The sequence below is a fragment of the Helobdella robusta genome, assembly GCF_000326865.2.
Source record: "Helobdella robusta unplaced genomic scaffold HELROscaffold_51, whole genome shotgun sequence".
Lineage (NCBI taxonomy): Eukaryota > Metazoa > Annelida > Clitellata > Rhynchobdellida > Glossiphoniidae > Helobdella > Helobdella robusta.
The window spans coordinates 241,996-257,517 of record NW_008705261.1 but is presented as its reverse complement, the minus strand read 5'-3'; the positions used below and the strand labels follow the sequence as shown (position 1 = coordinate 257,517).

Below are 15,522 nucleotides of genomic sequence, written 5' to 3'. Positions count from 1 at the left end.
AATTCATCTATGTCTATTTCTAAAAGATGCTGGTCTTCTCTTAATAAAGATATTTTTCTTCAATCTCTTACTGAACCTATTTTTGATACTACCTTATTTTCTGATGTTGATGATTTTGTCTGTGCTTTTAATATCTACATTACTTCTATTCTTGATAAGCTTATTCCTCTTAAATCTTTTACTTATAGGCTCTATTCTCGTAAGGCTCCTTGGTTTGATTATGCTTGTGTAGTAGCCAAGAAAAGTCTTAGAAGACTGGAGAAAGCCTATAGGTTAAATCCATCTAACTCTCTTTATTCTATCTATGAATCTGAATTGATTAATTATAAATATCTACTATTCTCTAAACACTCTACTTTTCTTAGAAATTCTATAACATCTGCTTCAACATCTAAAAATAGGTGGTCTGTTCTATCTAAACTTCTACATAAAAAATCTTCTCACTCATCTTTCTCTGCTCAACAGTTTCATGACTTTTTTGTAAATAAAATTACTTCTTTAAGAACATCTAATTCTAATTTTACTTCTCATAACTTTACTAAACTTACTACTGAATCTTTCTCTGTATTTACTCCAATAAATCTTTTAGAACTAACTAAAATTATTAATTCTATGTCGTCTACAACCTGTTCTCTAGATCTACTTCCTTCTAATTTACTTAAAGAATTCTCTTCAATATTTTATCCAATCATTCTCAAATTAGTTAATTTATCTCTTTCCACCTCTAAATTTCCTACTTCTTATAAGAATTCTATTGTTATTCCTATTCTTAAAAACACATCCCTAGATCCCACCTCTTTATCTAATTATATACCTGTAACTAATATTACTTTCATCTCTAAAATAATAGAAAAAGTTGTTTTTAATCAACTCTCATCCTATTTAGACTTTAACTCTTTGCTACCTGTATCTCAATCTGGTTTCAGACCTGCTCACAGTACTGAAACTTCTTTATATAAATACACAATGATATCCTTCTCTCTAGTGACAATAGTAATCTTACTCTTCTTCTTGCTCTTGACTTTTCTTCAGCTTTTGATACTGTTGACCATACTATTCTCTTGAGACTGCTGCATCTTTCTTTTAATATTACTGATTCTTGTCTATCTTGGTTTTCTTCTTATCTCTGTAATCGTTTTTCTTCTGTTGTTCTCAATAATTCTACTTCTAACTCCTCTACTCTTACTTTCGGGGTACCGCAGGGTTCTATTCTTGGCCCTCTTCTATTTATACTCTATACTTCTGAACTACCTCGTATTATTAATAACTTTTCTTTCTCTAGTCAACTATATGCTGATGATTCTTATATTTATACTTCTTTTCCTCCATCTAATCTCAATAGTGTTCTTCATAATTTATCTCTATGTCTTTCTTCGATTATCGCTTGGTCTGATTCTATGTGTCTTAAACTTAATCCTTCTAAGTTTGAATTAATTTGTTTTAATAAATCTAAACACTCAATTACTATTCCTCCTATTATCTTACCTGATTCTAAAACTCTTGATGTCTCTCATAAGTTTCGTAGTCTAGGTTTTATCTTTGATTCTACTATGTCTCTCTCTTCTCAGATTAATAGTGTTGCTAGAAGCTCTTACTTTCATCTACGTAGAATAAAAAAACTTTTGCCTCTCCTTCTTGTTACTTCGTTAGTCTTATCTAGGATTGATTATTGTAACTCGCTCTACTATGGTCTTCCTGACTCTATACTCTATCCTTTAAGTAAAGCTTTTAACTCTGCTGCTCGTCTAGTTGCTCGTGCCCCTTTCTTTTCTCATATATCTCCATATCTTGTTCTCTTGCACTGGCTACCTATAAAATATAGAATAATTTTTAAAATTTGCACGTTCATGTATAAGTCTCAATCTAAATTATTTCCTAAGTACTTATCAGATATATTAATTGAACCTAAACGCCCCGGTTTACGATCGTCTTCTTCTTCTCGCTTTTTCTTAACTCGTGTTAAACACTCTTTTGCCAAATCTGCTTTTGCTTTTTCTGGTCCTTTTCTCTGGAACTCTCTACCTACTTCTCTAACTATTTCTCCATCACTTGCGAAGTTCAGAGCGGATCTCAAGACCCATCTGTTTTCAAAATTCATTGAGGAGCGCTGTTGAACATCGCGGAAATAGCGCTTTATAAGCTAATTGATTGATTGATTGATTGATTGATTGACAATATATACAAAATTTTGAATTTTTTTTTAGAATGAAAAACAAGCTTTCGGGAAAAGCATTCATTATTATTTAATTATTTAACGAGATAATATTCAATCTCTTGTCTAATTCCAGATGTTCTAGCAACTGTGACTGCCGAAATAAATTTCCGTTTTTAATAATCAACATTTACTTTTTGGAAACCAGAAAAAATGCCTAAATAAGGAAAGTTGCAATATTTGGCTATTTGGCCTTTAAAATTAGACAAAGCTGATCCCTAATCTTAAATTTTCAAATATTCGGTGTATCTCAATTTTCAAAATAAAATTTCAACTTTATTTACTAGAAACAAAAAATCTCTGTAACTGTACTTTTTGAAGATAATTTTTGAGCCGTTACCTTGACGTTTCAATCAAAATTCACATCAAATAGCAATTAAAACATTCATGTACTGGACATTGAACATCATTGCATTGTATTAGGGAACAGAAGAATGCAGGTGCAGCTCCAGAAATAAGGAGACCTGTGGTGATCCGAAGAACTATGAAAGCAACTGCCTGACAGTATGTCCTGGAAATAAGGATCAAAAATGTGCCGGGACCAATTGTGCGGCCAAATTTTCAGGTAAGAGGTAAAAAAAAGTTGTTAGGGATTAATCATCTTATTTGTTCATCAGGTGACACTTTATTTACTAATAAATTTGTTTAAATATCAATGATAATTTACAGTTGGAACATATTTGGAAGCTCCAGCTGGTCAGTCAGTTTATACTCACTGTGGTAATAAAGTTGATGAACTGAAAGATTTATCAAGTTGTGATGCTGCATGCAAAGCTGGGTGGACTGGAGATTTCTGTGACAGAAGACGTAAATATGTTTAAATTTTTCTTATGTTTCAATCGATTCAAAAATGTAAACTTTGCTTTCTAATTTGAAAAATTCAAAGATTGTGAAGACGAAGAAGGCTGTGGGGACGATATGATCTGCAATAAACTGGAAGTTAAAGAAGAAACATTTGGCGAATGTGTTTGTCCAGCTGGCAAATACAAAACTGCTCAATGGACTTGTGAAGGTGGTCTTCCTTCTATTCAATCATTTACAATTTATTTGCTTTTTGTAATCCATGTTAACTCGTCTTAATTTTGAAATAAAGATTTGCCGTCTAAGAATGTAGCATTCAGAAAGAGAGTTGAAACCGTCCCACAACCTGAAACCTATCAACCAGAGTATCTGGTCGATGGTCACATCATACGAAATCCTTCAGAACTTGTTCTTCGGTCACCAAATGAAATATCAATAACTGTGCATCTTGATACTTTATACAAAGTGCAATACGTAGTTGTCTACCACAGGCCAAATTTCATTGATATTGGTAATGGTGATAAATTCGATTGCACATGTACCAACTACTTGAAAATGTTCATACAATTTTTGTAGGCAAGGACAACCTGACTTATGTGGTTGAGTTGGACGATATCCTGCAGGCTGGCTCGCTTGGAATTCCATGCAATACATATGAAGTGAACATGAAAGTATGTACAGAACCGCCCAAATTTGTGACATGCAAGTATCCAGATTTCAAATCAATGTTTGTCTTTCTATTTCCTGAAATTAAACAAGAAGTAAATTATATGGCGATTGATGAGATTGAAGTCTATGCAGGTTTGTTCTCAATTTTTTCATTTCTCTGCGTTACGCCATGAGTCACGTGTTGCCATTTCAAAAATTTTCACGTTATTGATTGAATATTTTTCAAGTTTTTGCAGGTTATTTCAGTAAATATTTCACAAATGATCATTTAAATGAAATTTGATTGATTTCTAACGCAGAAAATTTGCCAGTATATTATTACGTTGGATGTTTTGGCTCTTTTCATACTGTGCACACAATGCAATCGAAGAACCTCACATTTGATGAATGTAAAAAATTCTGCAAAGTGCTTCAAAACCCCATGCTCATTGTCGGCTTGAAGGCTAGTAAATTCTTTTATTGATTGAAATTAGAAAATTCACTAAATAATGAGAAAATTCTTTTTGAAATTTGAATTTTTGGTTTTAAAAATGGTGGTTGTCAAGTAGGTTTTTCTAATGGATTTATTAATTACTCAGATTGGTGCCGTAAAATGCTTTTAGAATATAAATTATTATTTGTCAATAATAATAATATTATTATCATTATGATTGTTTATTATGATTATTAATTATTATTATTATTATTATCATTTAAGTTCGCTTGAGTACCAATTGCAGAGTGTTCGAGCTTTGTATCTTCTCATATTAATTTAAATCTTTTCAGAATTCTTATATCATCCGTAAATTTTTAAGATTGAAAAAATTATTTAACCCCATAAGAATGGTGATGAATGTCACTGTGGTTTGTCAGCCAGAAATGAAAGTGAATCAGCTAATTGCTACGTGGTGTGTTCTGATGGCAGCCCGTGTGGAGGACCTAACCATTACATTGTTTTCTCAGGTTTCCAACGCAATTTTTCAAGTTTTTTAATTTCAACTATGTACTGCTTGTTTCTGCGTCTTGTTTATTGTAATCCAAAATTGTTTGGCTTGTACACCAGATTTCAAATTTTTTGTAGCTGAAATGCCCAAACCAAGTTACGTTGGTTGTTACTCGGAGGCATTGAAACAAGAGAACAAGGTGATCGGGGTCACTCAGGGTGAGGCATTTACATCTTGCTCGGTGCACTGCAGGATGCAAAACTCCATTGAATTTGCCATAATGGTGGGTCAACTACATTTATTGTGCTCCAATATTTTAGCTCAACTTAATTGGTTCAATTTTATAATCCAGAACTCAATTAAATGCATATGTGGAAGTTTGATGAATGCCTCATTTCAAGTTGCCACGTCTAAGTGCAATCAAAAATGCCAAGACTATGTGACTCTATCTTGTGGAGGCGATGGAATGTTCTCTCTATATAAAAGTAGATGAATTGAAATTCATGTTAAAAAATTAAAATACTTGCTCGGCCAGTGTTTCCCGACCTTTGTGCCACGCCTCAAACCCAGCAAAAAAATTCCATGCTCCACTAAAAATTATGTTTTAAATATATTTTTGTTTTAATCATGAAAAAATAACATTTTAGTGTGGTGGAACCCATTTTACTTATTAATCTAGCAAAAATGAAAATTTCGAAAAACTTGTGTTCGGAATTAGTTTTCTTATCAGGCATACGCATTCATGGTCTTATATTTTGGACCGCTAAAAATTTGATAGTTGCTAAATATCTATTTACCCATCATTTTATTTGAACTTCAGTGAACTGTTATTTTCAAATCATGTCTCGGTATATTTCAAATCGCTTTCTTGGAGAACGAACTCGTTTCCCGCTAGGGCATTTACTTCTTGCTAGGCAATTCGTTTTTTCATTACCGTTTTGCTAATCGTTGGAAAGTTTTTCACTCCAACAGACATCAAATAAGTTATGGTTAATCTATTCGCATGCAATGACCATCTAGCTTTCTTGAGGTACGAAGCAAGCATTGAACGCCACTTCTGTATTGACACATCGGCTAGATCACCGGATTGTAAGCCAGGAAGGTGTGATCCTGGTTGGACTGGACCACTTTGCAACAAGAGAGGTATTCTCTTCTATCCGTTATTCTTCAGAGCTGATCAAATTTGAATTATTTCCTAGATTGTTCGCTCAATAACGGTGCATGTCCGAAAGATTTGATTTGCTCAAAAGTTTTCATTGGTTCAGAGATAACATCGGAATGTTATAATGCCGCCAATTTTAATAGGTTCAAAAACACTAGTAAGCTAATTTTAATTATTTAATTTATTTTCTACTTAAATTGAAATTTTATATTGATTTTGTTGTTTGACAGCACCGATGACATCAGTGGAAATGGGAACATTAATGAATGCTCTACTGATTCTTGGATCTATGCTCCTACTTTTGATAATATCAGTTTTTTGTGCCATTTTTTATGTCAAGAAGAAACATCCATTGATATACGAGGAAAAACTTCAAGCTGGTACTATTTGAATTAAATAATTTGATTTTTTGTCATTAATTATTCATTCTCGCACTAAAAGATACTTTAGATTTAAATTTTAATCACTTTCAAATTATCTTTATTCATTTGTTTTATAACCAATAATTTTCTAATCAGTGAAAGACTTTAAAGCAAAAGTTGGCGATAAAATGAAGCAGCCCAAAATTAGAAGTGGCGCCAAAGCTAACAAAGCTGAATCAACAAAAGACACTAAGAAAGCTGCACCGGCTAAAGCTAAAGCAGCTCCATCAAAAGTATCTACTGCTACTGATTCAACTTATTAAAAAGTTTAATAGGCCAAAATATAAATAATTAGTTTTGAAAAATTCTCGTTTATGAAATTTTTTTACAATTTTAAATTTACTTTTAAATTTTTCACATTGTTTCTGTTTTCACATTGTCTAAACATTAAGAGAGATAGATGACTCTTCGTTTTATGGTTTAACTTTATTTCCGTACACTGCAAACATTTGTTACCTTCGTTTGAAATTGCATTTGTTTGTTTGCTTCTTTCAAATTTATTTATGTTAGTTATTTTTGTTTTGTATTGTTTTGAGTTTTATTTTTAAATAATAAACTTCGTGCATTACAATTGTGTCATTAGTTATTAAAGTTGAAAAGTTGTAAATTTTAAATTAAAAAAATACTGCAAAATAAATACTTCATGAAATGCAGAGGCACATTCAAGCGGATCTTTGGACTTCTCTCTATATAAAATTCATTCAAGCACAATGTTCAATAGACCAGAGTCTTTATTTTATATAAACTTTTATAGTCAACCGTTCCGGACTCACAACAAAAACATTTAGAATTAAATTAAAATGTAAATTGTTTTTCCAATGTTCACACTATTGTAGGCCTGGCTGAGATGATAATTTCATTTAAATCAGAGATCGCACATCATATGTTGCAGTACCTTTTTTGATTATCTATGAATTTAATGTGGATTAGGAATTATGTGTACTTGGTTGAACTTTTACTTTGGAACTTAACGTCGACCCGGAAGTGTTTACCTCATTATATTATAATTCGTATTTGAAACTCCTCTTCCTTCTGCTGAGTCCCAGCCGGTGTGGAATATAATAACTGGACTCATCTTTCTCGAAACAAGGATGATATTTTGATGACAAATTTTATAAAGATGATTCAGCGGCGGATTAACTTTTAAAAATAAATAAAATAAAAGCAATATTCTTAATACATTTATATTAGGTACCTTCTTTATTAATTATTTAATGGAATATTAGTAAAATCATTGTTTTAAATTATAAAAGTTGTTCCTCTCGAAAGACCGAAAATAATTTTAAGAATTTTATTAACGACACTAATAATAATAACAAATAATAACAAATGCACTAAGAACAACAACAAAAATGATAATACGAATAGTAATATTATTAATATAAACAACAAATTCAAATATTAATTATCATTAATATTAAAATATTTTATTCTTTAGGTCGGTGCCTAAGGTTGTGCCACGTTGTAATGATTGGTTCCCTCTTCTGCCATATTAATTTGTTGCCATAAGTTAGGTACCACCTGGCGCGGGACAAATTAATTTATAAATAATTAATAATAATAATAATGTAACAACAACGATAATAATAGTATTAGAAACAACATTTTTCGTTTGCTACTGATATCATATGATTATATCATACATAAATAGAGCACAACAAAACACAGCAAACATACAACTGATACAAAAAAAATAAACAAAGAAGACAAAGATAAAACACGAACAAAAAACATGAATGAAAAAACATAAATAAACAATAAACAAAGGAAAAAGACAAACAAGAAACTAAAATAACAGAAAGAACTAACAATCCGAAGAACATTCCTGCAAGATGAGCCGCATGATCGAACAGCTTCCACCTCAGCACAATCCCCAGCATGTCCAACAATATAATGCCATAGAGAGCCTAAAAATATACATACATATTTGAACACACACTGACAGGCACACAGAAGCACACATACAAGCATACAGAGACAAAAAAACAGACAGATACAAATAGAAACATCACAGGAGACACCCATGTAGACACCTAGACAAGTAGACAAACAGACAGACAGACATCAACATGAGCAGCATATAGACTGACCGAACCAGCGGAGAAGGAGTGAGGGATGAGTTTGTCTACGAAGGCGATACTGAGGTGGGCGTCTGGATGCCTGGAGCAGACCATGCCCAGCACAGCCATTATGGCTCCTGACTTGTGATGGTGATGACGATGGTTGTGATGATAATGAAAATGATGATAAGATGATTATGACGATGATGATACAACTATGACAATGATAACAAAAGATGTGAATTTGGTACAAAAATTAGTAGTTCAGCAGCCAGCAGCAAATGATGATATATTATCATTGACAAACAAAGGTCAATTAAGCAGGTAAGCAACTGGTCAGTCATACATATCAATCTCTCTTCAACGTTCTTAACACGAACCTTTTAGATTATTCATGTACTTAATTAATATTCATGAACCTAATTAATATTCAGCAGCCTTATTAGCATAAAACTCACAGCTCCTATGGATGGGGAGAGACTACAACGAGCTATTTTGAAGATGTAACTACCAAAACTTGAAACGACAGCTATTGAAAAAATTTGAATATATGATTATTCATAAAATGATTTGAATTAACCAGAAAAAATTAATAAATTAAACTATTTTTTTCCTAAACAACAACAATTATAAATAATGTATGAATTAATTATTAAATTATGGATATAAAAGCATCTGATACCATGTGAGTTTCAGACAACGGGGAATCGAACTAGGTTAGTGTGCAATAACAACGAAGAATACATCGGCACTCCTGCCGTCTAAGCTAACAACCACTATCATCATCATCATTTCATCATCAGGAACTAACCGGCAGTGACGTAGGTGGCGAGGAACTGTTCCTGGCCCAAGATGGCGCTGATGGATGGAGTGAAAGACCAGAGAACGTACATGTTAGCGAAGAGGTGGAAGAATGAATGATGGCTGAAGGAGGAGAGGAACATTGAGACGCATGGTGCGCCTGCGTGTGTGTTGTTTCGTATACGTGTGTGTAGTCGTGTACGTGTGTGTTGTTTCGTGAGCGTGTGTTAGCAGTCTACGTATCGTATATATATATATATATATATATATATATATTTATATATATATATATATTAGAGTGTATGTGCGTGGTTGTATTGTATGTGTGCTTGTAATCTTTTTTATGCTGTCCGTAAAAAATGGCACATACCAGAATAAGGACTGGCAGTAAAATATTTGATCATGGTAGGTTGAAATTGTGGAACTCTCCAGAGTAGGAAAACCCCGAAGTTCAAGGCCATGATGGCCACCACCGTCCGCTCCCCGGCTGACAAACCATTCCACCAGTGGTTTAACTGTCAGTTATGACGAAATTATCTTAGCTTAGACAATGACGCTTTAATGTTAGTGAATAAAATAAATAAAATCTAATGCTATGTTTCGTTGTTAATTTTTGGCTCTAACGTTATAACGTTGATGGTGGTGGAGTTGGAGTAGAAACCAAAGATTTTGTAGGTAAAAATTTTGCAAAATAATGATTTCACAATCATGTAATTTTTCTTTTTTGCACCATCATCATCATCATCACCACCTCTCTTCTTATGGATCCAGCTTTTCCATAAATAGTGGAGGAGGACCACCCACCACCACCTCCTCCGCCGACAACTCCACCGTTGATCTTCCTCACCTTCCTTCTAAGATTTTCGTACTGCCATATGGAAGCTCCAACATAACTTACACAACCGACCTGGGAGACATTGTAAAAAATGGAAAAAATTGTTGGAAAAGAAAAGAAGGAAAATGAACATCATCCTTACCATCATCCTCCTCACCATCCTCACCATCATCCTCGTCATCATCATCTTCATCTTCATCACCATTTCTATTCATATCCAAGCAGCCTTATTATCAATGATGGTTTTTAAAAAATCTCAAAATAAAAATAGACAAAAGATTTTTTATTTTTTATTTTAAATAAAATTTTCCTTTATAACCGAAATAGTGAACAAGAATGGTTGGAAGAGTTTTTTAAAGTCCCTTTGAACTCCGACCTTTTCGACCTCTTTAACCTTTGAACTGACTTTGAAAGGTCTACAAGGGAGTAAAACATGTTGGAAGGTCTTTGTTTGAGTAACTTTTCTTTGGACATTTCTGAATAAAAGTTAAACTATAGAATTATTTTTATAGACATTCTTAAAATTTTATTATATTATTATTATTATTGGTATTATTATTATTATTGCAAATGGTAGTGGATGAAAACTTAATATAATTTTAATTTATATTATAAATGAGTTGAATAAAATAAATGAGAATAGGTTCACTTCGACTTTAAATCTCAATAATAATAATAATAATAATAAAAATAATAATAACACATAACTCTAATAAAAAAATAGTCCACACAACAGATTGTCATCAATTATACAGATTTATTAATTATTAATAATTATATTGTTAAATAATTTCATTGATTTACAGGTCTGAAATTTAGTCAATAGTTAGAATTTTAAAATATAACGGTATGTATCGTACAATACAATACAATGCAGTTTAATACAATACAATATAATAAAACACAATAATACAATAAATATAATACATAAAATATAGTACAATACAATATAATACATATAATATAATACAATATAATCGAATACAATGATCTCCGAATATTAATTAATTAATCATTAATTATTAATGATGTGTTTAGTTAGTTTGCTTAAAATACCATATCTTAATTAGATTAATCATTAATTAAGTAGTTAAATAAATTAAATAATAATTTAGTTAGAATTTAGACATGACATAGACTTATATTTTCTACTGCAATTTTGTTTTAACTTAGGTCTTAGGAACTGTTCAACTTCGGAACTGTTAATCAATTTCAACCACCGAATGAAGCATGTACATAATAGTTATGTCATAACTTATTAAAGATTTATGATCTAGCTAGCCAGATAGAGTTAGACTAGAGAACTAGAGGCTAGTAAGTTATAGACACTAGAACTAGACAAGAACTAGCTCTGAGCTAGCTAGCTAGCTAGATGAAACCCTGAAACAGGAAACCGGTTACAAAAATTAAATTAATAATTAATTAAATTTAAATTAAATAAAATGAAAAGCTTGAAAAAAAAGTAAACTAACAAAAAGGACCTTAAGGGACAGTGCACATATTTTAACGAAATGAGAGAAGGAAACATTTATCAAAGTGATTACTTCAATATGAATTAAAATTCCGGCAAAACTTTACATTAGTGCCTAAATGCAAACGAAATTGGAGATAATAAGTGGAAGTGAGAGTAGGTTAAAGCGTAAATATGTCTAAAAGTGAATTGATATTAAGACTATTAATTATTTGAGTTCAATCAATCAATTAGCTTATAAAGCGCTATTTCCGCGATGTTCAACAGCGCTCCTCAATGAATTTTGAAAACAGATGGGTCTTGAGATCCGCTCTGAACTTCGCAAGTGATGGAGAAGTAGTCAGAGAAGTAGGTAGAGAGTTCCAGAGAAAAGGACCAGAAAGAGCAAAAGCAGATTTGGCAAAAGAGTGTTTAACACGAGTTAAGAAAAAGCGAGAAGAAGAAGACGATCGTAAACCGGGGCGTTTAGGTTCAATTAATATATCTGATAAATATATAAAATAGAAAAATTTTATAGAGTTATAAAATTATTTATGATTTAAAGTGAAATACTGTAAATAATTTGTAAATATAGTAAAATAAAACATCTTTTTAACAGTCATCAATTATTTAATAACTTTGTAGCGTTAAAATCGTAATTTTTGTATGCTTTTAAAGAGAAAGTTTTTACATTGTAGGCATTAAAGTGAACTCACATGCTTGCATGGTTATGTGCAGTTGACATTGAAATAAACTTCCATGCATTTATTTGCACGAATTTTAACATATAAGACTTAACATGAGGCATTAAAATAAACTTCCATGCAGTTATTTGAAAGTGTCTTAGCATGTAAATTAACTAGTAGGTATTGAAATAAAGTTCCGTGCATTTTTTGCAAGCATTTGAAAACAATTCACCGCGTAGGCATTAATGTATACTTCCATGCATCGTGACGCGTGGGCACTAAAATTAACTGAAAATATTTGAATAAAAGCGTTTAGGTAAGCTCTTATTTTATTATATGCTTCCACGATGTTTAAAATTATATTTTTTCGAGCCATGCTTAGCAGGATGACTTCGCTCAGAAGAGTTTTACAATTTTATCATATATTCAATTTTAAATAAGCCAATCAATTTTGAAAAGTTATGTTCTAACATTACATTTTTGAAATATTTATCTAAAACACTAATTAATAAAAAAAAGTTGAACATAAAGAACAATTTGTTTATTTAGCGTTATTAATATATTCACTCTAATTCAATTATTTAGCGTTATTAATATAAATTCACTTTTACACCTATTTACGTAGTATTCAATATCCTCCATCATTTACATCACTGTCTCGCTTTTTTGTTTGCATTGAGGCACTAATGTAAAGTTTTGCCAAAATTCCATAAAAATAAATAATAATGAAGAATTTTGAGATATTTTTAAGATAAAGCACGTTTCTGTTTAGTTCAATTTTTATTTTAAATGGTGGAAAAACACCGTAGGTTCACTTTTCAAACTTCTACTGATAGCATACTGCATTGAAACGGACGAATGATAATTGATGATAATTGAGAATACCACAATGTTTATTCAAGATATATGTATCAAACAGTATCTTATTGGACAAAGTAGTGTCATAAAATGAATAAAGATACTTGTTTCAAAAATTAAAAAAATTCTCAATTTGATTTCATTGCGATAATACATTTATAATGTATTTAGTATTTACACATTCAAATTGTGTTATGGCGTAGTCTCAAATTATTTTGAATTCTCTCAGAAAAATTTAAACTTTTTACTATATGCTAGTCACCTTTATCAACAATTTAAAAAAAATTTCAACTTGATTTCATCGCAATATCGATAATGATTTTTGTGACCTGACTGCTGATTAAAAAGCATCAAAAAAAATTTTTAAAATAGGATAGAGATTTTGTTATATTGGGATATTCGTATATAATGCGAGCAAAATTTTATTATAAAAGCGCTTATAAATCTACGCATATTGGCTCATCTTGGCTTGCCTCGGGTTGGAATTGGATGTTAAGCAAGGTGTGGTCTCAAACAATTTTGAATTCTCCCAGAAAAATTTGAACTGCGTGCGTACATATATAGCACTCTATAATAAATTTATATTATATATATATGTATATATAATATATATATATATATAAAGTGACTAGAATCCATGTATACAAATAATTAGTCGAACAGCCAACGAGCTGATTCTTCCTACACCACCATCATGAGACCACCATCTGAAACGTGCTGACTCCCACCATTTTTTTATTATCGTAGTAGTAAATCATGAATGTTAGAATCTTAGAAGCATAAAATTATAAAATGAAAATAATGTCAAATAAATAATATTTTAAATTAATAAAAAGAGTAAAACGTAAAAATACTTACCGTCGTTCATTCGAAGAAGGTAGAATGTTGATTGTTTTCCGGTTCCTTCGTTGTCCTCCAAAACTGGTGCCAGTCCTCTTCGAGATTGTTGTTGAAACACAGTCCGAGCAATGGAGAAAGGGAAAATTCTCATCAGAAAGCTTAGCGGTGCCTGCATCTCAAATTGCTTAATAAAAATAACCCTATCTACCTATTCAATTACCTTAAATAATCTATATTAAATTGTTAATGGTACGATAGTCGAAAGTCCCCCTTCATTCTCCCTCCTTGCACAGAGGTTCACCGACAGCCAGGGCACCGGATAGTAAACCATTGCCATTTTCTAATTTCACACATACATACTTGATAACATTCACACATACATAAGAACATACATAACCACATACGTGATGTTTTTGATCTGACAAAAAACACAGCAGAGGAACCGACCTTGACATATAAAAATTTTTTAATTTAATTTCATGCACACTAACACGCACACATACATACCTGCTAACTTGCTCACACACATAAACACATACATTATCACGCACGTACATGATTTTTTTGATTTAGCAAAAACACATCAAAGAAACCGACCTTGACATTTGAAAAAATTTTAAATTAAACTTTTCGCGCTAATGTTGTTAATCATTATACAAAAACATATCAAATACAGCAGACCAAACCAGTCAATCAGAATTTCTTTAGTTGTCGATGGAGGAAATGACGTCATTTTAAATATTTTGGCGTTGTATTCAGCCAGTCAGTCAGTCAGCCAATCAGTCAATCAACCAATAAACAAGCCATTTATCATTCATTCAATCAACTAATCAACCAATCAACTTATTAATGAACCAAATTGAATGAACCAAATGAACGAACGAGTTATGGTGAAACAATAAAAAAATTATTTGCAAGGCTTGCTGAAGCGCAATTCAACATTTAATCGCACGTATCTACAAACAATTTTGAGATTTTAGTAAGGAAAGATAAACACAACAGTTGCTTTTATTTGACATCAATCAAAAATGAAAAATGGCGGAAAATTTAAATTTAAAAAATGTCAATTTAAAAAAATTCGGATTTAAAACAAACAAATGTAACACTCGTCAGAATGATTCAAGTAACACGAACAATTAGTAAAAACGGTTCACAGCATATCATAATGATACCGAACAGAAATTATTTATACATGCATACAAAGAAATACAGAAAATATCAAAAAATTATGTAACCAAAATATAAAACTAGAAACCAGCCAACATTTTACAAATAAATAGATACTATTAAAGATTGATCAAAAAGGTAAAATTCAAGGCGACGACGAAAAAAAGTAATGTGTTTTGTTGGTGTGGTGTTGCGATGCGAAAACAAACAAAAACATCACAAAAAACTAGTAAGAAGTCGCAAGAATAGTAGTCAGTCACCTACCTACAATTAAATTACTCTCAGGGCCCTAGCTTACCTATGATGATTAACTCAACTTACCTACCTACCTACAAATTTGAATTTCAAATTTTAAATGCATCAGCTATTTTTTTTTAAATTTTTTAACGTTTTTATTTTACTTGAAACTTTTTAACTAATGTTAAGCCCTGGCCTACCTACGATTGTTCAACTCATCTCAATCCCTAACTTACCTATAAATTAAATTAAAGTCCGGTAAAGAGGATAGAAAGTTAAAGAGAAACATAACGACACCGAATGAATGGATGTTGTGTATGTATGTGTTGTATAGATGTGTGTGTGTGTGTAAATGTGCGCGCGTGCACTCTTCAGAACTTCTTCACTCACTACGGACGA

At 31.5% G+C, this 15,522-nt stretch overlaps 2 protein-coding genes across 2 annotated transcripts in view; one reads left to right on the top strand and one right to left on the bottom strand.

Annotated features, from left to right (window-relative positions):
- HELRODRAFT_178944 (hypothetical protein) overlaps positions 1-6,452 on the top strand; it is a gene marked incomplete at both ends in the record, with an annotated part of 7,326 nt that extends 874 nt beyond the window's left edge. Inside the window, 14 exons of the mRNA XM_009027817.1 lie at positions 189-272; positions 986-1,193; positions 2,636-2,777; positions 2,882-3,019; positions 3,099-3,224; positions 3,306-3,530; positions 3,590-3,814; positions 3,982-4,128; positions 4,743-4,888; positions 4,958-5,090; positions 5,626-5,748; positions 5,805-5,924; positions 5,998-6,147; positions 6,286-6,452. Coding sequence (XP_009026065.1) covers positions 189-272; positions 986-1,193; positions 2,636-2,777; positions 2,882-3,019; positions 3,099-3,224; positions 3,306-3,530; positions 3,590-3,814; positions 3,982-4,128; positions 4,743-4,888; positions 4,958-5,090; positions 5,626-5,748; positions 5,805-5,924; positions 5,998-6,147; positions 6,286-6,452 — 2,134 coding nt within the window. The remainder of the gene's footprint in view (positions 1-188; positions 273-985; positions 1,194-2,635; positions 2,778-2,881; positions 3,020-3,098; positions 3,225-3,305; positions 3,531-3,589; positions 3,815-3,981; positions 4,129-4,742; positions 4,889-4,957; positions 5,091-5,625; positions 5,749-5,804; positions 5,925-5,997; positions 6,148-6,285) is intronic.
- Positions 6,453-7,521: 1,069 nt separating this feature from the next.
- On the bottom strand, positions 7,522-12,822 carry HELRODRAFT_114574 (hypothetical protein). Its single transcript, XM_009027816.1, has 11 exons — positions 12,730-12,822; positions 11,367-11,449; positions 10,202-10,361; positions 9,802-9,954; positions 9,421-9,565; positions 9,061-9,210; positions 8,708-8,778; positions 8,280-8,390; positions 7,999-8,096; positions 7,580-7,710; positions 7,522-7,537 (listed from the first exon to the last, which is right to left on the bottom strand). Exons 2-10 carry the CDS (start codon positions 11,411-11,413, stop codon positions 7,617-7,619), a joined length of 1,029 nt encoding a protein of 342 aa, XP_009026064.1. The 5' UTR covers positions 11,414-11,449; positions 12,730-12,822; the 3' UTR covers positions 7,522-7,537; positions 7,580-7,616.
- Positions 12,823-15,522: the final 2,700 nt, after the last annotated feature.

Coding starts and splice junctions, on each gene's coding strand:
- HELRODRAFT_114574 (XM_009027816.1), bottom strand. CDS start 11,413: ATGTTTCCTTCTCTCATTTCGTTAAAATATGTGCACTGTCCCTTAAG. Junction 10,362..11,366: donor TATGTGCACTGTCCCTTAAG/GTCCTTTTTGTT, acceptor ACTTTTATTCAG/AAATGTCCAAAGAAAAGTTA. Junction 7,711..7,998: donor GCAGGAATGTTCTTCGGATT/GTTAGTTCTTTC, acceptor GTCCCGCGCCAG/GTGGTACCTAACTTATGGCA.